The following is a 22,676-nucleotide window of genomic DNA, read 5'->3' on the forward strand; positions in this document are numbered from 1 at the left end:
TTGTTTTTGAAACTATTTTTAAAATAAATTTTATATTGTTAAAAAAAAAACATTTAGGGCTCATCTTAACATGTGCCCCCCTCAAAAACCACCCCCCCCCCCCCCCACTCTATTACACGTACACACAGAAGAAGCAGTGAGTCCCAAACCTTTGAAAGTACAAACTCCTTCTTTATATTTTTAATATGTATTCTCCCAAAGGAACGGGTAATCTGTTTATGCCTAAAATGTAACGGACACTTGACACTAGTCAAAACCATAAAGTTAAAGCAAATTGGAATCGAAGTAGAAACCGATAAAAACATGAGGACCCACCAATCAAGGACCAGATAGGATTGTCCTCCTCTTCAATGCTTGAAAATTGACCTATAAGATTAGCTTGGACCTCAGCATTTAAAATGGATAAACCTCTCTCCACCAGGGCCTTGTTAACCTCAACACAAGTCTGAACACCGATAGAATTCAGGACTTCCTTCAAGTTAAAGGTCCTAAAAAACAAAACAAGATTGCATCAGTAACACTTTTTCTGTTCATTAGTTTTTATTTATTTTTAATATACCAACTTGTTTCAAATGTCCATCACTTTTCATTTATACAGACAATAAGTACCTCCATTAGCACAAACTTAGAATATGGTAACTTCTCCTAAACATCAACCTTTGTATGTAGCAGATTTTTTAAATGGTTAAAGCACTCAATTCTGTAGGTAGTGTTTAGTTGGGAAAGCATTCAGAGAAGTGTGGTCCCTGAAAAGAAGTCTGCATCCTCGTTTTCATGCAGGACCATCAAAAAGGAAAAGAAATTACCTATTTACTCCTTAGAATAAACCCTTGGGTCTGAGTGGATTTATTCATAGATTTGTTGTTGTTAAATCTATGCTTATACAATGAGGTAAAGTCAATTCCTTTATCCATGCCTGAACAGTGCATCTATAACACCAACCAAAAACAAGAAATGAAGATATTCAGAGATTAGTACCATAATGACAAATCACCTAAAATTCTTGACCTCTCATGATCAAAGATAAGAAGCTCCTTCCTACTGTTACTTTCAAGTAACCAATCAAAAATCCCAAATACATAGAGTCCAGAAAATCATAAACAGTAATTGGTAGGGGGTTACTTAAAAAGTAAAAAAAAAAAAAAAGGTAATGAGAAAGGGCATGTGTTGGGTCCACACTATCGAGGAATGATCATTAAAAATGGTCTCTTGCTGTCCAGAAATGGTCTTTGTTTTTTATTTTTTAAGAGAGAGAGAGAGCATGAGAGAATGCAACTGAGGTAAGGGCAGAGGGAGAAGGAGCAAGAGAATCCCAAGCAGGCTCCACACGCAGCATGGAGGCCTGTTGCAGGGCTCAATCTCACAACCATGAGATCGTGACCTGAGCTGAAATCAAGGGCTGGATGCTCAAGCAAGCGAGCCACCCAGTCGCCCCTAGAAAAGGTCTTTAAGATAACTACGTGCAAACTTGGAATTAAAGGGTGAGAGAACGGGGGTGGAGATGGGAGATTCAACAAAACAAAGCGGTCAGAGAGGCAAAGCATGTATACAGGAGATGCTTTGACAACAGGCCATTAACAGTGAACATTGTCCGAGCACTTGCCATGCGCCAGACACCTGCCCTAAGTACTTCACAAGGAATCATCTTAATGTCTCACATTTGTAAGCAGGCACAGTTATCTCTTTTTACAAATGAGAAAACGAGGCTCAGAGTGTTTTGGGAACTTGTTCAAGGGCACCTAACAAGTCAATAGCAGAGCTTGGACTTAAACTCTGGTCTGTCTGACCTGAAGCCTGACTTCTCAGTAACCACTTTGCTATATGCTTTATATTAATACTTGAGCAGCATTGTGGGTTCTCGAATAAATAAAAATTCCTGGAAAGTAAGTTACCCGGTATGGGGAAATGCCAAGGTAAGACCAGCTGCAAGCCCAGAGGAGGTTTCTCTTCATTACAGGTCTTGGGTCCTGGAATGTGAAGTAAATGAGCCTGGATGCTTAGCACAGAAGCAGCAGAAAGGGCAGGGCCTTGGTTTCCCCTTTCCTCACTATGCAGCTAAGGTAAATCTTTCTCTCTCTGAGAACTCTGGATGCTGTAACCACTCGGGCTCCTTTTGGCTCTTGATATTCTGGGATTTTATCAGGTAATTTACGTGCTTTCTGAGTAATGGGCAGCAGGATAGGTGCATCTCCCTTCAAAGACAGGAAGGAAGAACGTAAGGCCTTGAAAACACCGGAAAGGGAAACCAGCAGGAGGAGCTGACCCATATCAGACCCATGAAAACATGTGATCATTGACTAAGACTAGGAATTTTCTGACTTGGATAGGATTCCCACCAGGATGATCTAAATGCAAAATCTAAATGGAATCCTAGTGTTCAATGAAGGTTTGACACTGGGAAATGAATTTAGCGAAAACAAGTCCTTCCCTGGACTTGTGTAGTGTCTCTGAAGGACAGGAGGTCACTGCTCCTGAAGACTTTACAGCAGGCTGGATCAGTGAAGTCGGTAACCATTTCACTGCAGAAAGATGACGGAGTCAGAACTGAATAGGAAAGCCTCCCTGACAGGGCCTTCTGAACACTGAGCTCAGAATTCTGGTTTCTGTGGGTTTGGTTCACAGCGCTGTCAAAGAAGAGCTCTTGTCCATGCCCGTCCCAAGTGGAAACGGGACACTCACCCTGGCACTTGTCATGGAAAGGACCTCTCCCTCTCCTATGAAAGGACATCGAAGCCTTCAGAGATATCAAAAGAAATTCTAGAAAAAGAAGTTGTAAGATAAGCTTCCCTAAAGCACAGTCCTGAATATCACACGCAGACGTCCAGGGTTATGCGCCATCTCTGAAACACGTGCAGAGCCTTAAGACGGGGATGAGCAGATAAAATTGGAACTTACTCTTTGTTCATGCCTTCGAGTAGAACAGCTGAAATCCTTTTTAACCTGTTTGCAAGCTCAGGAAGGCCTTCTGTAAGAGCACCCACCATATTGTTGGTAATTAGGGACAGGCAGGCAATAATTTTCAATTGATTCAGCTTTTCTGTCAGTTCCTGAAGACGTGCTCCATCTGTCATGAGTGTCTAGCATATTTATTTTAAATGTAAAAATAGAAAGGGAAGCTCAATACCATGAAAATGTAAAACAAGCAATGTTACATCCAAACTCCCATTTCATCTGATTTCAGGAAAGTCATTAAACCACACGCAACACTAGACAGACTAGCTTAAGAATTAAAATATTGGAAGACTTGAGGGAAGAAAAAAACAATCACTCACCTCTGGTAATTCTTTCTTCTGATAATCCCACTGCAACAGTTTTAAATAACTGTTATTTAGCACCAGTGTAGGGCTCAGGCTTGGCTTAGAGCTATTTTCAGCCCCAGGAGTTAAAGCCGTCTCAGAAAGAGAAAGCAGTTCATTTACAGATTCTTTTATCCATCCTGTAGTTTGATCAAGAGCACCTGAAAGTGAAGAGGCCACATTATTTGTCCTACAGCTGACAGATCCCTCCATGTGTGCATTCTACATGACAGACGTTACGTTAGGAACTGGCCATGAATGAAGAGACAGGCACAGCCCTTGAGGAACTTAGAGTCCAGATGGGGAGACGGAGCTGTGAACTAACAATTACAGCAGATATAATAAATGCTAGAAGGCACATGGAAGTGGAGAGAGCAGAGGTTGTCCAGGACAGACTCTAAGGAAGAGCTCTGGACTGACACCTGAAGATACAAGACAGAGGACAGAGCTGTCACTCCAGGACAGGCGAATGGCCCATAGAAAACCCCAGAAAAGTGACAGAATAGGGCACATTCTGGATGCTACAGGCAAATCTGATTGCTGGTCCACAGAAAACCAGGGGGAAGAGACTGGTAGCAGGTGGTATTGGATGGGCAGGCAGGAGCCAACTCACACGCAATCTTGAATTTTGTGCAGAGAAGGTATTTAGACTAAAGGCATTGATTATTAAACATGTTTGGGTCCTGGACCCCCTGAGTGTCTGATTTAGAGCTATGCCTTTCCCAAAATGCACATGCATGCACTTTACTTTCAACCCAGTTCTAAGGTTTCCCAGTAGAAACAATTGGCTTTTTATACCACATTTCTTATAACACTGTATATTTAGTAGAATTTATAAGGTGGAAACTGCTTTAAAAAAATGCAGTATGAACACAGGTGTGGATTTTTTCTTTTTTTTTTTAATTTTTTTTTTCAACGTTTATTTATTTTTGGGACAGAGAGAGACAGAGCATGAGCGGGGGAGGGGCAGAGAGAGAGGGAGACACAGAATCGGAAACAGGCTCCAGGCTCTGAGCCATCAGCCCAGAGCCTGACGCGGGGCTCAAACTCACGGACCGCGAGATCATGACCTGGCTGAAGTCGGACGCTTAACCGACTGCGCCACCCAGGTGCCCCTGGATTTTTTCTTTTAAAGCACCAGAGAATGAAATAAAGAATAATGACCCTGAAATTCTTCCTCAGACCCAGCGCCTGAACAGAGGTAATTTATGAGCAGCTGTGTTTGCCACACTAGAACACCACCACCCCAGAACTTTGCAACTTTGTGTCTCCTCAGTTGGCAAATGTTCTGGGTTTTTCAAATTCTGTTCATAAAGATGTAAAGGACATGCAGTCTTTTATTTAAAAGATATCCAAGGGGGGGGGGTGCGGTTGAGCGAGAGAGAGGAAATCTTCATGGGTATAATTACAGTGTGGCATTAATAAGCATTTATACGCCACTCTTAATCATTTACAGCTGACACATTTAAAAGCCCTTTTAGTTATCTCAAACAAAAGCAACAGTGTACCCTAGTGCTTCTCAAATCGTGGCTGATTTTAGAATCACCTGGGGAGCTCTAAAAAGAAAAAAAAAGATCTTGCACACAGCTCCCGGAGATTCTGATTTAATCAGTCTGAGATGGGGCTCAAGCATCTGTGTTTAAACACCTCAGGTGATTTAGTCCACCGCCATAATGGAGTGTGACTGGTAAAACAGAAAGGACATGAGTTTAGAGTGAAGCATCATCAGCTTTCCTCTAAGGGATCTGCTGAGTTATCACTCCCACAAGCTAGTACACAGACCATTCTATGTGGCTCCAAAAGCAAGGTCAACCCCAGGAGACACTTGTACCCTTGGTTTTTCATGTGGGCAGCAATTCTCTCCATTTACTCATTTATCCAATGATAACTGAGCACCTACTATACACTAGGTACCGTACTTAATGTCAGGGATTCACAGATGAGTGAGCATGTTCCCTGCACCCAAGAAGCTCTTAGTCTACTAGGAGGGAGGAACATAAGAACAAGCAATGGCTTTACAGGCACATTTGCCTAAGAATTTCCCAGGATCCATGGAGGCCCAGGCACACAGCACCTGACTTCACTTTCCACCAATACGTGGTGGGTGCTCAAAAACCTCTGCTCTCTGTGTCTGGCGTGAGAGACCCAGTAGGTTTCCAATTTATTTTCAGCATCTCTGGAAGTAACCGTGCCTTAGGGAATGGCTCAGTCTCCTTCAGACTGACAAGTTGATTGGTCTTCCAGGCCTGCAGTGATCTTTCCTTTCCCACCGTCATCCAGTAAAATGTTTACTAATGCCCACAGTGCAAGGTGTTTCTTGTAAACTCAGAAAGCAGAAAAGGGAATACTTCTCAATTCATTTTATGAGGCCAGCTTTGCCCTGATACCAAAACCAGACAAAGGCATTACAAGAAAATTACAGAATGATCTCTTTCTAAAAATATAGATGCAACAATCCTTAAGAAAGCACTAGCAAGGTAAAGTATTAGTAAGGCAAAGTAATACACCATGAATAAGGGGTGGGATAAACATCTCAGGATTGCAAACTTGGTTTAACATTAGAAGAATATTGGGGGCGCCTGGGTGGCTCAGTCGGATGAGCATCTGACTGTTGGTTTTGGCTTAGGTCATGATCTCACAGTTTCGTGAGATCTCTGCACTGAGCCTGCTTGGGATTCTCTCTCCCCCCCTCTCTCTCTCTGCCCCTCCCCAACTCGCACTCTCTCTCTCTCAAAATAAATAAATTTTAAAAACAAGAAAAATATCAATCACTGTAATTCAGCACATTATCATAATAAAGGAGAAAAAATGATCACTTCAGCATACAGAAACAGCATGTGACCAAATTTAACATGTGACCTATTTAGATAAAAGTTCTCAGCAAACTAGAAACAGAGCTTCCTCAATACAGAAAAGGATATCTATGAGAAGCTGCAGCTGACATGGCTTAAGTATGACATATATCATACTTAAGAGTCAAATGGTGAACACTCTTCCCCTAGAAAAGCAAAGATGCCCTCTCTCAAGACTACTATTGCACATCTGATTGGATGTCCTAGTCCGTGCAATAAGGCAAGAAAAAGAAATAAAAGGCACACAGGTTTTTAAAAAGAAGTAAAGCTGTCTTTATTTGCAGTCAGTGTGATTATACAGAAAACCCTAAGGAATATTCTAAAAAAAACTACTAGAATTAAGAAGTGAATTTAGCAAGTTCTCAGCATGCAAAGTGCATATTCAAAAGCCAATTACATTTCTATATACTAGAAAATAAAAATCTTACAAAATACCATCTATAACAGCATCAAAGAACATAAAATAAATGAGATTAAATTTAACAAAGTAAGTACAAGACTGATACACCAAAACTAAATGTATTGCTGAAACAGGGGCACCTGGCTGGCTCAGTCAGTTGGGCATCCGACTTCGGCTCAGGTCATGATCTCACGGTTTGTGAGCTCAAGCCCCGCATCGGGCTCTGTGCTGACAGCTCTGAGCCTGGAGCCTGCTTCGGATTCTATACCTCCCTCTCTCTCTGTCTCTCTGCCCCTCCCCCGCTCTCTGTGTCTCTTTCTCTCTCAAAAATAAACATTAAAAAAATTTGTTTTTAAAATAAAAAATAAAATGTATTGCTGAAACAAATTAGATTTGAGATACCTAGTTCACAAACTAGTAGACTCACTATTATTAAGATGTTAATTCAACATAATTCCAGTCACCATCCCAGCTGGCAGTTTTGCAGAAACTGATAAACTAGTTAAAAAAAGCATATGGAAATTCAAAGGACCTGTAATAGACAAAACAATTTTGAAAAAGAAGAACAAAGATGGAACTCTAACACTGCCTGATTTCAAGACTTAGCCTCAATATCAGGATTGTGTAGTACTGGCTAGGAGAAAACATATAGATCAACAGAATAGGATAGAATCCAATTAAAAAAAAAAATGAAGTAAAGGGGCGCCTGGATGGCTCAGGTGGTGAAGCATCGACTCTTGATTTCGGCTCAGGTCATGATCTCACCGTTCGTGGGAGAGAGTCCCATATCAGGCTCTGTACTGATAGAGCAGAACCTGCTTGGGATTTCTCTCTCTCCCTCTTTCTCTGTCCCTCCTGTGTGCACACTCTCTCTCTCAAACAAACATTTAAAAAAGTGATATGTGCTACAACATAGGTAAATCTTGAATATACTATACTAAGTGAGAGAAGTCAGACACAAAAAAGCCACACATTGTATGATGTGATTTATATGAAATGTCCATAATTGGCAAATCCAGAGATTAGAGACAGAAAGTAGTCCAGTGGTTGTCAAAGGCTAAGGGAAGGGAGGAATGGGAAGCTGGTAGTGAGTATGGGGTTTCTTCATAAGGTGATGAAAATCTTTTGGAATTAAATACTGATGATGGTTGTATAACCTTATGCTAAAACCACTGAATTAAACACTTTAAAAAATTAATGTTATGGTATGCAAATTATACCTCAATTAAAAAAAAGAATAAAAAGTTTAGAAACAGACCCACAAATGTATAGTCAATTGATTTTCAACAAAGTTGCCAAAGCAGTTAAGAGAGAAAAGATAGTCTTTTTCCAGTAAATGGTGCTAGAAGTAGATACACATATGGAAAAATGTGAACCTTGAAATATATTACCTTGAAATGATTCCTAAGCCTAAAACTATAGACCTTCTAGAAGAAAATATTCAAAAAAATCTTTATGACCTTGGGATACCTAAAGATTTTGTAGACAAACCATTAAATCCACAAATAAAATAAAATGTTATAATTTGGACTTCATCAAAATTAAAAACTTCTCTTTTCTCAAAGGTTAGTGTTAAGAAGATGAAAAAGGCAAGCCACACACAGATGGGGGAAATTTTCACAACACATACATATATCTGACAAAGGATTTGTTTCCAGAATATATTGAGAGCTCTTCAATTCAATAAGAAGACAACCAAATTTAAAAACGGGGCAAAAGATTTGAATGGACACTTCACATAAAAAGATAAATGGCTATTTGCATATGAAAAGATGCTCAACATCATTCATCATCTGTGAAATGTATCTTAGAACCACAATGAGATACTACTTTCACACCCTCTATAAAGGGTCAAATTTAAGAGACTGATAATACCTAGTGTTGGTGAAAATGTAAAGCAGTTGGAACTATCATACATTGATGGCGAGTATAAAACAGTACAACCACTTTGGAAAATAACTACCAGTTTCTTATAAAGTTAACCACATATTTAACATAATGACCCAGCCATTCAACTCCTAGGTGTTTACACAAGAGAAATGGAAACATGTGCACACACAAAGACTGGTACACAAATGTTCACAGCAGCTTTATTCATAGTAGCCTAGGACCAGAAACAATGCAAATGTCCATCAACAGGTACATGGACAAAGTATGGTATAATCATATAACAGGATACTTCTCAGTAATACAAACTATTGATACATACACAACATGGATGAATCTCAAACATCTTACTAGTTTAGTAAAAGAAGTTGGAGAAGAAAGTGAACACAGAGTGTCGTTCCACTTAATATGAAGTTCTAAAAGAGGCGAAGCTGATCTACAATAATGAAAGTTTTATCAGTGTCTACCTTTAGGGGGGAGGTTGACTACAAGGGTCAAGAGGGTTCTTTTTGAATGACATAAATGTTTTATATTTTGTTTGTAGTTGTAGTTATAGGAGCATATTCTTTTGTCAAAACTCAGAACTACACACTTAAAGTGGGCACATTTTTTATTGCATGAATAGCATACTCCAATGAAGTTTAAAAAAGGGATATAGGTTATGGATTGGCCAACTAAGTCACTGAATCTAACCCTAGTAAATGCAGGTTGAAGTCGCATACAGCTTCATCAACACTAAACACACATACAAATATTTACATTATGTAAGAGCCATTGATTGTGCTATTTAGTACTAGAAATAGTAGTTAGGGGAATGTCCTGTAAAACCTCCCCGTTTAGTATGAATGAGTTTAGTATTTGAGTTTTCCAAGATGAATGTATCGAGCGTAGTCATACATAGATTCTTCAAGGAATACAATTCCTTGAAGTCTGCTGACTTCTAATATGGTAGCTAAGCATGAAATCTGGTACCTAAGATTGAACTCTGAGTGACCCCTAAAAAGGCAACAACTCCACATCCTGGATTTGGGGGATGGCCTGTACAATTCTGAGCAGGCAGTATTCACATAAACTAAGAGAATGGTGCAGAATATGTGAATGGGAGCCCCCGATGTTGTGCAAAGATCGCTCCCCTTTTCAGTATTCTGGAAAATATTCAGATTAACTACCCCGATTTTCAGTTAGAAGAATATAGTTCCCTTATCCATGACACCTGCTCTTTTATGCCTATCAACACCTCACCTCCCTTCTTTTGGTACTGATTTCTTTCTTTCTTTTTTTAAGTAGGCTCCACACCCAACATGGGGCTTGAACTCACAACCTCCAGATCAAAAGTCACATGCTCTGCAGACTGAGACAACCAGGTGTCCCTTGGTACTGATTTCTTTGAGAAATCATTTTCCCTCTTTCCATGCTTTCTTTTGTGAATATCAATTAAGAGGCCCCTGACCAGGAAAGCCCCCTGATCCCCTGGGGTTGGCCTAGCGGAATCACATGCCCATCAGACTTTCCTGGGACCTGAAGGGTGACTACAGCATTCAAGGATGGGCCATTTTATTTTCTTTCTTTCTTTTATTTTTAATTTTTTTAATGTTTATTTATTTTTGACAGACAGACAGACACACACACACACACACACACACACACACACACACACACACAGAGTGTGAGTGGGGGAGGGGCAGAGAGAGAGGGAGACATGGAATCTGAAGCAGCCTCCAGCCTCAGCATAGAGCCTGACTTGGGGCTCAAACCCACAAACCACAAGATCATGACCAGAGCTGAAATCGGACACCTAACCGACTGAGTCACCCAGGCGCCCCAAGGATAGCCCATTTTAAAGTACACGTTAACGGTTCTGATGATGGAGCTGGGAACTTTCCCTTATTTTTTTCTGCCCAGATTCCTGATGCTCTCCTGGTTTCTGGCCTTGTTCAGGCTCAGGTATTTTAGCTTTTTTTGTGAACTGCCCCCGTCCTTCCATTCGCTTCCTTTTTTGCCAAGTCAGCCAGAGTTAGTTTCTGTTGCTTGCCATACAACCCAGTTGATGTAACACAAAAGTGAAAAATCCAAAGAAAGCAGCCAAAGCAGCAGCTTGGTTAAATCTTGGCTTGGATGCGGGAGACTTGGCTTCCAGTCCTCGCTCCACTACTTATTAGGAGCTCTTGTGTTTGGGCAGGCCATCGCTCAGCATCAGTTGGCTCATCTTCAGAATGTTCCGTTAGTAGTCCTTGACTGCCTTGTGTGCCAGGCAAAGACAATCACAATGCAGTTTCATCGGTTTTTGAAAAATATTTACGTCTCGTAGGATTTTTGAAAGAATCACATGAAATGAAGTTCTATGAGAATATTTTATCAGATATAAGATATTATCTAAATAAATAAAAACCTTTTCTTGCTGAGTATCTTAGAAATTACCTGTGGTCTGGCCCCCTCGGGGTAATCTGTTACTCTTTCCACGGGTAATTTAGTTGTTGGACCTGATGTGGTCATCTTGTTGATGTTGTACATGTGACCAATCAGTGCCTAAGACTTGTAAATCAGGCAATTACATAAAATCTCTCTGTTGGCAAAATAAACTCTTTTCTGAAATCAGTTCAGAAATCTACAGTACTCCTCTCTATTAACTTTCCAATAATTATTTTATAAAAATCACATACACAAAAAATCCAACTCTTCTGTCCTTCTGCATGTTCCTGTGAGGCTCTTATTTTGATATTAGGGCACAGTGGCCGACTTTTGGCAAAGTGACTTGAGGATATAATTAACAGCTGACGTACACTCTGCTTCCTGGACTCTTGATTTCTCTGGGAACATATTTAGAGCTGGGCAATAATGACCTATATGCACAACTGGATATATTCTATTCTTAAATCTCTGGAAATATCCAAGTCAATGTGAAACGTACAAATGCAGGTCACTAAGCCTGAGTTTTAAGGACAGAAACAAATCATTTAAGATGATCAAAACTGTCATTCGACCCAATATTAAGGAATTCGCTCCAAATGACAAGCTATCTTGATTCGAGACATGGAGACATTTGCACACACATGTACACAGGCACACAAATGAAACCAACCAGTAACGTGCTGGAAAGGAAAACACTGCTATGAACATAGTTACCGTAGTTCAGGTTTCAGATTCAGGTTCTATGCAGGGTTCTGTTTCCACTAATCCCTCTCTCCCTTTAGAGCTAAAACAATACAGCCCTGAAGTCAAGAATTTTTGTTGTGGAAGGATGGTTGGAAGTCATCCAGTCATATCCACCACTCAGTGCTAGCGCCCCCTCTGGAGATCCCCCAAAGGCGGTCAGTGTCTCATTTGGAGAGAGGCAGTGCTGCATAGTGGTTGAGCGTACAAGCTTTGGGGCAGAGACATGTCTGGGTTATCCAGGCTTCAGCAGTGACCTGGGGTAAGCACCTTAACCTCAATTTCTTCATCTGTAAACAGTGAGTGATAATAGTACCAGTTTCACAGGGCTATTGTGAGGCTTGAATGGGCTAATCAGAGTGTTGGCACATAGTAAGGACGTAGCATATAATAAGTGCTCAACAAAATGATAGCTGGCACTGAGTACTATTAGTACTAGAGAGGCCCATTCCAAATTTAAAACAGCTGTAGCTGCTATAAATGTCAAAACTGGCTGCCTGCTACTCCCCTCCGTGGATCCTAGTCTGCCCTGCAGAACTTAACCATAAGTCCCTGATTCAATACCAACAGGGAAGGCAATGCTCACCGCCCAGGCGCATCCCGTTACCAAGCAGAATACACACAGCTTCATGGACGGCTCCTCATGTGACCCTTCGTAACCCATGCCCTCTTCCCTGGACATGCTTCAGGCTCTTGGAGTCCCTTTAAAAGTGGCACTTGTTTGGTTTTGTTCACAATTAAGACTACCCTACTGACTATCTTAACAGGAAAGCTCCGTCCAAGAGGGGTGGGATGAGGTGGGTGGGTCACCTAACGGCCTTATATTGTGGTTAATTACAGCCCAGAAGCCAGCGTTAAGAGTCTGCCAATGAAGGAATCAGTCAGCCAGCCTTTTACCAGCTGTGCACCATCTGGCATCTCAGTTTCCTCCCCTGTGAAATAAGGGGTCTAACAGTACCTACTTAACTGAGTAACTGTGAGGATTCATTGAGGTACTACTTTGTCTACTCCCAGTCTCTCTTGACCCCTCTTCCAGTCCAACTTTAATGCCCACCAGTCCATCGCAACTGCTCCCATCAAGGTTATAAAGGATTCTCATACAGTCATACCCACGGTCAAGCCTTGGCCTCATCTTTCTTGACCACTTAGCAATACACGACATAGCAGATCATGCCTTCACTGTCTGAACACTTTCTTCACTTGTCCTACAGAACATCACCTGCTCCTGGCTTCCTTCACTTCTCTGGCTGCTCTTTCACAGTCACCGTTGCTGGTTCCGTCCCTTCCTCTTGAGCTCTACTCATTCCTAGTCTCTTTTGCTGGATCCGTCTGCTCTTGTCGATCTCTAGATGCTCTAGAGTTCCAGGTCAGGCCCCTTCTGTATCTACACTCACTCCCGGGTAATTTCACCCAGTGCAATCCTGTGGATAAGAGTATGAACAGTGCACACAGACCAGCTGGGTGAGTCCCAGCTCCATAACTTACAAGTTGTGTTATGGAGGCAAGTGATATAACCTCTCTGTGTCTCAGTTTCCTCATCTATAAAATGGGGGGTAATTTCCTGAAGTTGTCACAAAGATCAAATTAGTTAATACAGGTAAAGTGCTTGGCATATAGAAAGCATTTTATTCATGTTAACTATTATTCAGTTTTGGGGCTTGATCTATCACAAATATGCTGGTGAGTCCTGAATGTATATCCCTAGTACCCGCCATTCCCCTGAACTCTAGTCCTTTATAGCCAAACACCTACCTGACATGCCCATGTTGATGCCATTAAGATCTCAAGGTTCATATATGTGAACCTGAACCCCGATCCCATACCATCTCCTTACCTGCCTTCCCCTAGTTGCCCACCCCACTAACAACCATCACTGTTCACCCTACTGCTCACGCGAAAACCTTAGCATCATCACCTCCTCTCCTTTCTCCTCATCCAACTTCCAGCACATCGTCATGTTCAACTTTCAAAACACATCCAGAATCTGACCCCGTCTATCTACTTCCACCACTGCCAGGTGAACCATGATTTCTTGCACATGCAGCCACGGTACCGCCTACATGGTGCCCCTGTTTCCCTCTCTGCTCCCGTGCCATCTACTCTCTCTCTACCCGGGAGCCAGGGCGGTCTTTAAAAATGCAAATCACATGTTGCTCCCCTGCACAAAACTCTCCAATGACTTCCTGTCAACACTTGGAATAAACTCTAAGCTCTCATTTCCTAGCAAGGTTCTGTGTGACCTGCCTCTGTCTACCTCTTGGCCTCGTCTCCGCCCACTCTCTCCCTGCCCGCTCTACTCCAGCCACACTACCTGTGGTGTGCCTGTCCAACTTCACACACACGCTTCTGTCTCAGCGCCTTCGTACCTGCAGCTCCCTCTGGCTGGAATGTTCTTTTCTCACTTCTTCATATGCCCCTTCCTCTTCCCTTTGCAAACTCTGCTCAAACGTTCCTTCTTAGAGAGGTCTTCTCATCTCGGTCTACCTTGTCTTAAGAAACACCACCTCCCCCACTCCTGCCCCATTGCTATCTGCCCTTTTTCCTACTTTTCTTCATAGCACTTAACACATCTGACAATACATGCTTATTTGTTTGTCTGTCATGCCTACTAGAATGTCAGCTCCCCAGGGGTCACGACATTGTTTTGTTCACCGCGGTATCCACAGCAACTGGGATCCACAGCAATCCTAGTATCTGGGGCACAGCAAGTGCTCAATACATATATATTTTTTAATACATGAAGAAATGAATAGTGCTTGAGACACAGCAAACAGCTATAAATTTGTGATGTCGATTTTAGAAGTTACAAAAATGTTTAACAGAAAAGTCAAAATTCTTTAGTGACACTCCTTAAGATACCAAAATATAACGCATCATATTTCCACTTAGTTTCAACATATACACATTATATTGTACTTACTTGGAGTTTCTTCTAAAATTTCTTGGAACTTGGTTCTCTCATAATCCACCAACTGGCGTTGAAGATGTGGTCTAAGACTCCTAATTGTAAAATTGACCATGTCCATTTTCATGAGGTCCAGGACATGAAATATTTGTCTAAAAATTTTAGAGTGAAAATAGTTAAAGAGGTGATTAAGAAATTAAGCTGAAATTCATTAACTGCAATCTATTTTACAGGCTGGAAAATATAAACATCCCCCAAATGGTTTTGAAATTCCAACTGCCATTGGCAAGGTCACTTTTCATAGAAGGCATTACACATGCATCCCAAATTTATTCTTCACAGATCTCAAGAGTATTTGCTTTAGCAAATACAATACCTCCAGCTGATCCATTACACCCAGCAGTGAATTGGTAGACAGTAGAAAGCATAAGCAATGAGTCTTAACAATGAGACAAAGATTCAAGAAGGAATTTTCACTGGAAAGCCCTAAACTTTTAAGGAGTCTGTACATAGTGTACTTGGTTTTTCCTCCTAAGGGAACGCGGGTGGGGTGGGGAGAAAAGAAGAAAAAGGACAGGGAAGTAAGGCACAGGGGAAAAATACTTCAGTTTCGAATTGGGCACGCCTGGGCTCAAATGCAGCACTGCAACTGACCAGCTCTGTGGCCGGGCATAAGTTACTCAATCTCTCCGTGCAAGTTTCCTCATCTGTGCAAGAAGAGACAAGATCAGTCTTGGAGGGATGTTGTAGAGAGTCGATGAGGTTATGAACGCATCATGGAGGGAACAGTGGTCCCCAGTAGGTGCTCAACAGATGACCAAGATGAAGACCACAGATGTGATACCACACGTGGGTAATAAGGTAACTCAGAGCATGGATTCTGCAACTGAAGAGTCACTGTATGCCAGAGCTGAACACAACTCTACGGGCACATACAGCCCATTTCACCGATGGAGTAAAGTATGACTTTGAGAGGTTATTGACTTGCCCCAGTTAGTAATGTAAGTTACCTGCTCTATGCATACCAGTTTCCTCCTCCTACCTTTCCAATACTATTACCTAAAACTTAATTTTCAACGTGGCTGTATTCACAAAAAAAAAAAAAAAAAAAAAAGGGGGGGGGGGGGGGAGTTCCTCTCATTGGTGAAAACTATTATAGACTCGTCTTTCCTCTGGGATCACAAAGAAGTTATTGTTTATACAGCCAGAATTAGACCCTTACAATTTTAAAGTATACCTCATTTCCTCAGGGAAGCAGTGGCAGAAATGGTTAGGTGACCACCAAAGGTCTGTGCTCTTTTTCCACAGTGTATATTTGTGGCTAGGGAAATGTATTTCCAGACAGCAACCACGTTTCCCAGGCCTCCTTCAAACTAGGTGGGACCACAGGACTGGTTACAGTCAGTGGAATCTGTCTCTTCTGGGCTGAAGAGGCTGAACACTGGGCATGCCTTCCCCGATCCCTTTCCCATTCACTAGCTGAATGTACAGGACTCCAAGGGCCTTGGGCAACAGTGGGATCAAGGATAGAAGGAACCTGGGTCACCAAATAACATGTGGAAAGCTGCCTGACCAAGAACCCCTGCTTCAGACTGTGACATGAGAAACTTATACTGGTTAAATCACCAAGAGTTCAGGGGTTATGTGTCATAGCAGCTACCATTACCCTAACTCATAAAGACCTCTTCCTAGATCCTTGACTGGATTAGGTCCCTCTGCTAGAAGCTCTGTTAACCCCCTGTACATCCCCTCCCATAGCACTTACCACAATTGCAATTCCTTGTCCGAGGTCTGTTTTCCCACTGGACTGTAAACTCCCTGGTCAGAGACTGTATCTGTCTTTTTCCTCACTGCATCTCCAGGGCCCCCCACACACCAACTAACAACTTTGTTAGGTCATTCTATCTGGAAATTCTATGTTCAGGGCAAATGACTGACTTGCTCCTTGCTTCTCTGGTTTCTTCTAGGGTCAAGGATTCCTTTGGAAGATCAGAAATTATTCTGTGTTCCTCAATTCCCACACTTCCCTTTTGAATGAACTGAAAGGTACTCTCAGAAAATGCAAGCCGTGAGCACCTGTCTGGCTCAATCGGTTAAGCGTCTGACTTAGGCTCAGGACATGATCTCACAGTTTGTGGGTTCAAGCCCTGGGTTGGGCTCTGCATTGATAGCTCGGAGCCTGGAGCCTGCTTTGGATTCTGTGTCTCCCCCTCTCTCTCCCCGTCTTGTGCTCGCTCTCTCAAAAATAAATAAATAAACAAACAAACAAAAAGAAATAAAATGCAAGCAGGGAAAGTGCTAACCTCAGCACCTCCACGATGTCGTTGGTAGCCTTCAGCTCTCTGATGTCGTCATCTCGCACAGGAGCACAGAGCTTTCCCATGATACTGATGACATAGTTGGCCAGGCCTTGGATGTCAACAGCACTGTGCTCAGCCTGCTGCCTGATTAGGTCTGTGTCTAAAACTTCACATATCTGGTTGCGAAGCCGGTTGCCGCCAGGAGTCAGAAAAGAAAGGAGAATCTACACAGGGAAAGGAAAGAAAAGGTACCGGCATTCTTACGTGACTAAGGGTTGTCATTTTTTATTTCAGTGTCTAGAAGACCAAGCTCCTTGTCCATATTTTAATGCCCTGGGTGCCACAGAAGTTTATACTGACTGGTGGTGGGTCAGAGGAGCACTCCAGTGTCTCAAATCTAAAAAGAAAGCTCTACCTTCTGCATTAAAGCCTCCTTCCAACTTGCCACTACTCATGGGAAGTTACTGAAACTACCAGAATGAGAGCAACTGGCAAGGAAGTAGTATTACTGAAATAACTTCAAAAAGTTTACAAATAAACCACGTAAGGAAGGAATAAGTTGCAGATCATGGCTCCAAAGAACCCTTTAAAAAAGAGCAAATGAGGGGCGCCTGGGTGGCTCACTTGCTTAAGTGTCCAACTTCGGCTCAGGTTATGATCTCACTCTCACGGCTCGTGGGTTCAAGCCCTGCATCAGGCTCTGTGCTGACAGCTCGGAACCTGGAGCCTGGAGTCTGCTTCGGATTCTGTGCCTCCCTCTCTCTCTGCCCCTCTCCTACTCGCACTCTGCCTCTCTCTCTCTCAAAAATAAATAAACATTAAAAAAAAATTAAAGAAGAGCAGATGGAAACACCCCATGGGCTACGTTAGTATATTTTACGTATAAGATATTTATTGTATATTCCTTAGGCAACCTATCCAGAGTATTCACCACACAGCAGACACTGTGCTTACACACACAGCACATGGTTAGGAGGACGGGCTCTGAGCCTGAGCACTTCAGTTCCAATCTCTCTCCATCCCTCAAAGCTGGATAACCGTGGGCAAGTAAAGGAACTCAGCTCCCTTTTATTCAGTAAGAGTAACAGTGGTAACTACCTCACAGCATTATGGTAACGATAAATGAATAATCTAGCGTATGGTATAGAGCAAGGGCTTCGTGAATGTTCACTAAAACTCCGCCCTATCATTTAATTCTTACAATTCTCAGAACGCTAAGACTGAAGGATTGGAAAGCTGTTGCTAAACCCATTGCTAAACCAGGTTTCTAGCTCCTGAGTCTGTGCTCTTGACTTGCTGTGATCAACCACTCAGTGTGCTAAGCGTCACCCTGCGCTTGCTCCTTCCACCGCCGGAGTCCCCTTGCCTCCACCCCGCCCCGGGAAGTGCACTTCGAAAAACACCCTTCCAGTGACCGGACTTACTCAGTTTTCCAAAAAGAATCTCCAGCACCCTGTGAAGGACGCAAAAACAGTCTTCGGGGAAAAGAATTACTAATTAATACAGACAACATCAACTTGCCTCTCTGATTTCTTCAAACAGTTTGATGGCATGTTCATACTCCGGAGGCTCGGCATTCAGTTCTGACTGCAAGACGTCCCAGAAGGCCTGGTGGACAATGTGCTTCACTCGACTGGCCAAGCTACAGGAAGGAAATGAATTGTTTTTAAAAATAAGCACTATTTTTCCTGATTATGAAATAAATGTGCTTATTGTAGAAATATTACAAAATTAAGAAAAAAAAACCAGAGAATAAAAATGGCCCATAATCTCATTTTAATCTTTTGACATATTTCCCTTGTTCAATGCATGTTTTTATATAGCTGAGAATAATCTATAGGTATAGTATACACTTGTGTCATTTAACATCCTGTCCTAGGAGTTTCCCCTCGACTTTAAAAATGCCTTCTTGCTACAGCTTTCAGTAAGTTCTTAAAATTGTACCTTAAGGAGATGCCATACCTTGCCCAGCTGCTCTTTGGGTCTTTAGACGTGTTCTAGATTTTTGGTCTGAGATATGGAAAAGTTGCTCTTTCCTCAACAGCTAAAGTTTCATTGCACGGAATAGAACAGGTTGGCCCCAAGGAGACATGCATGGGACAGGCTGCCAACCGCAGCTTAGATGTCCCATTTAAAGTTAGCCAGACCACACTGCTGGAATAGGAACCTTCCCAGGAAGAGCTCACAATAGAATAGGTGGCCACTTTGCCTCACCCCTTATGTCACTGCACTAAAACAGATGCACATTTAAATACACATCCCTACTGAACTCCTACACCATTTGGCAACAGTTTTAGGAAAATCACATATTTCCCTGCACTGTACTTACTTAGGTGTCTCCATCCTGTACATGGCATACATCTCTCCCAGGCAGAGGCCGTAACTTCTTCTAAGTACCTGCCACTGTACCTAGCACGGTACCTGGCATACAGTGAGTGTTTGATGAAGGCATGATAAATAAATTAATAACTTAATAGTTATGCACATGTCCTTATTTTTCCTTTTTAGAGTACAAATAGCTAAACATACAATAATGCTATGAGACATTAAAATCAGCTTTCTGAGGAGTGTGAGTTAAAATTGCTTCCATAACTGCAAATGCTATATTCTACTCAGCAACTTTAAATGTTAAAACTTATTCTAGTTTCCTGACTAGATTTACTCAGCATAAATGCTATTTCTAGTGTTGACCCTCCTGAGCAACTTCAGAACAATGAGAAAGGCAAACACTGCTGGGATGGACTTTCACTCTTGACTTTACCAGCCTTATGTACGTGGCTTGAATGGATCGACCAAGGAAGAGCTATAACTTTACAGCTCCTGCAGGGACATCAGAGTTTAAATGTAAGGTTTCCTAAAGGCTGAAAGATATTTTTTAGCTTTTTAATTTTCTGGAGGATGATGGGGTGGGGGGGGGAGGGGAATGAAATCAATCAAATCATTTACAAGCATTCTTGCTGGGTATCAGAAATCAGACGTATTTTGCCAAGTCTTTTCCCCCAAAGACAATATTTAGTAGAATATGAGAGTCAGCCACATTTTAAAAGGTAACGACTCGGCCATTTGTAAAAAGCCATCTGAAAAATCAACAGCTCATAACATGCTATTTTATTTTTAAATAAAGTTAGTTGTCCTAAGTTTGCATTTTGCTTTCCTTGCTCACATTTTCCAGCTAAGGCAGAAAAGGAAGCAGAGAGGTATTCCTATTTCCCAGAATATCAAAATCCTTATGGTCCAGGCACTCGAATGCCCATGAGCACGCATTTGAAGCGTTTTAGTCCCCATCATGTCCTTGGGGAACGTGAGGCTCAGAAATGGTCTCAGCAGAGCCAAGATTCAAACCCAGAGTCTGCCTGATCCTCAACTGCTTTTGCTATGGCCTGTATTCACAGCTTTTGAATTTAAAGCACAAATACTCTCACACTGTAAACTTCAAGCATTCATTTTTATCAGTCAGTCAATAAATGTTTATATGACATCCAATATGTGCCAGGCCCTGTTTTGGGTGCTGCGGTTACTGTAGTAAAAAAGAAAGTTGTCTGTTCTCAAAAAGCTTATCTGTTAGCAGGGACAGAAAGACAAAAACAAAACACATTAAAAATGAATAAGGCAATTTCAGAACCATGAGGAAGACAGAATAAGACAGTGTGGTACACAGTGATGGAGAGGGTGCTGCCTTCACCGGGAGGTTGAAGAACGCTTCTCTAGCACAGTGACCTTTCAGTTGAGACTTGAATGAGGAGAAAAAAAAGCAGCCAGTGCAAATCTAGGGGAACAACATTAAAAAAGAAGGAAGAAGAAGGACAAAGTTTCTGGGACAGGATCAAGCCAGTATACTCCGAGGTCAGCAAGGAAGCCAGTTTGGCAGAAGTGCAGCAGGCAGGAGGGACAGGAGTAAGAGACGTGGTCAGGAAGTGGAGCCTTGCTGCCATACTTTCTGCCAAACATAGGTTTGTAGAAGTTTGGGTTTCTTATTCTAAGTGTAATAGAAAACCACTGAAGGATTTTAAGCAAAGAAATGACCTTCTCTGATTAACCCTTCAGAATGATCACTCTGGCTACCGTGTGAATGGAGAGGATGGACTATGGGGGGCTAAGGATGGAGACAGGGCAACCAATTAGGACTGAAAGAGTAGAGGTCAGACAATGACGGTGGCCTGGCCTAGGGGTGTAGCAGTAGAGTGGTATGAAGGATCGTGGTGAAATGCAATTACCATAGAAAACCAAACAGATACACCTATTTTGGCCGGTAATCTTAAAAAATATTAGTGATTATTATGAATAATGTCCTCAGGAGCAGGAGGACTACAATCTGGATTTTAAAGAAGGAAAGTTGTTATGTTTCCTATTTTTCCTGCTTTAAAACAAATAAGCATAAAACCTCTAAATAGAATCAAATATTACATGTTGTCTTAACTGATAGGAATGCCTCTGGATTTATAAATGATACTGTGAGGTTGAAGATTTAATGCCATTATTCATGAGCTAACTTTGCCTCTAAAGATGACTTACCTGTAGTTATGGCCTCAAGCCTTTTCTCTTCTCTGTCCCAGGGAATTTATGAGCCAACAAAGTCAGAGAGGTTGAGGTAGGATATAGGGTGTGGCTCTAACTAAAGATCCCCGGGTTTTGGGGAGGGGGCAGGGACTGAGGTTAACCAGGGGTGCCCATGTAGTTGTGATTCCTACCACCAGACGCTTCTGGATGATCTGTTCTTAGCACTTCGGCAGCTCAGCTACATTGATTTATCTTTTACAACCTGAATATCAGTTTTTAATAAGTCCATCTGCAAACACTTCTTGAGTACGTACTGTATGTCAGGCATTCTGCTGGGCAATGGGGATAGAGCCCCAAATGATATAGACATAGTCCTTCCATTACAGTGTTTTGGTCACATGGGAGAGACAGACACTGAACATAAAGACTTCTTAACAAAGGGAGGCAGAAGGGGCAACAGGAGTCCTTAGGAAGGGGATTTAATGTGGTCTGGTATGCTCAGGAGTGCCAGGAAATGCTTTCCACAGAAAGTGACGTACACACTGAGTTCTAAAATTATGGGTAACATGTACCCTAGAGGAGGGTTTTGAAAACAAGTATAAGACCGTGTTAGAGAACTAACCAATGTTTACTCTCAGTGGATATTTACAAGACTTCTAGGAATCAGTGTGAACGTGTGTGTATGTGTGTGTATGTGTGAGAATCTGCAGCTCAGTTTACACACACAAATGCCTCCGGGTTACCTGTTCTCAGGGAGGGCATCTTGTTTCAATTGAAAGTTCTCATTTACAGCAATTTCATGAGCAAGTGTCATGTTTGATAAGTTCCTTGCTGCAGCCATCACTTCGTCAAACGTTACTACCCTGGGAGGGCTTGTTGCTGAAAGAAAAACAAAATCCAGTTCATGTCACGGAAAAGTTGTCATCCAGTGAAGCCTCCGAATGCAGACAGAGTGTAAGTTATCCCAACATACACATGCAGGGTTTTACAAGTAAGAAGAATACATACTAAATTGGGTAGATTCCTCTGCTTACTTACTACTTAAGACTTCAAAAATTTAAGAACTCCTTTGATAGTTTCAGTTACTCTATTGATAAAAAAAATTCTCAAGTGTTTTAGAGACTATCTTATTAATAGAAGCTATTATAGGGGCGCCTGGGTGGCGCAGTCGGTTAAGCGTCCGACTTCAGCCAGGTCACGATCTCACCGTCCGTGAGTTCGAGCCCCGCGTCGGGCTCTGGGCTGATGGCTCAGAGCCTGGAGCCTGTTTCCGATTCTGTGTCTCCCTCTCTCTCTGCCCTTCCCCCATTCATGCTCTGTCTCTCTCTGTCCCAAAAATAAATAAAAACGTTGAAAAAAAAATAGAAGCTATTATGTTACCTTTCTTTT

The 22,676-nt window shown here is 42.0% G+C and overlaps 1 protein-coding gene across 2 annotated transcripts in view; it reads right to left on the reverse strand.

Moving 5' to 3' along the window:
- TCP11L2 (t-complex 11 like 2) overlaps window positions 1-22,676 on the reverse strand; it is a 41,781-nt gene that overhangs the window by 8,274 nt on the left and 10,831 nt on the right. Inside the window, exons 3-9 of one of the 2 annotated variants that reach the window (XM_040491009.1) lie at window positions 22,031-22,166; window positions 18,312-18,432; window positions 16,794-17,014; window positions 14,506-14,642; window positions 3,273-3,457; window positions 2,896-3,077; window positions 316-488 (exon numbers count right to left, since the gene is read on the reverse strand). In XM_040491009.1, coding sequence (XP_040346943.1) covers window positions 316-488; window positions 2,896-3,077; window positions 3,273-3,457; window positions 14,506-14,642; window positions 16,794-17,014; window positions 18,312-18,432; window positions 22,031-22,166 — 1,155 coding nt within the window. Of the gene's footprint in view, window positions 1-315; window positions 489-1,341; window positions 2,193-2,895; window positions 3,078-3,272; window positions 3,458-14,505; window positions 14,643-16,793; window positions 17,015-18,311; window positions 18,433-22,030; window positions 22,167-22,676 lie in introns of those variants that run through there. The other variant, XM_040491010.1, reaches the window with a different exon arrangement.

This window comes from Herpailurus yagouaroundi, unplaced genomic scaffold, assembly GCF_014898765.1.
Source record: "Herpailurus yagouaroundi ecotype Mexico unplaced genomic scaffold, PumYag 182, whole genome shotgun sequence".
Taxonomy (NCBI): Eukaryota; Metazoa; Chordata; class Mammalia; order Carnivora; family Felidae; genus Herpailurus; species Herpailurus yagouaroundi.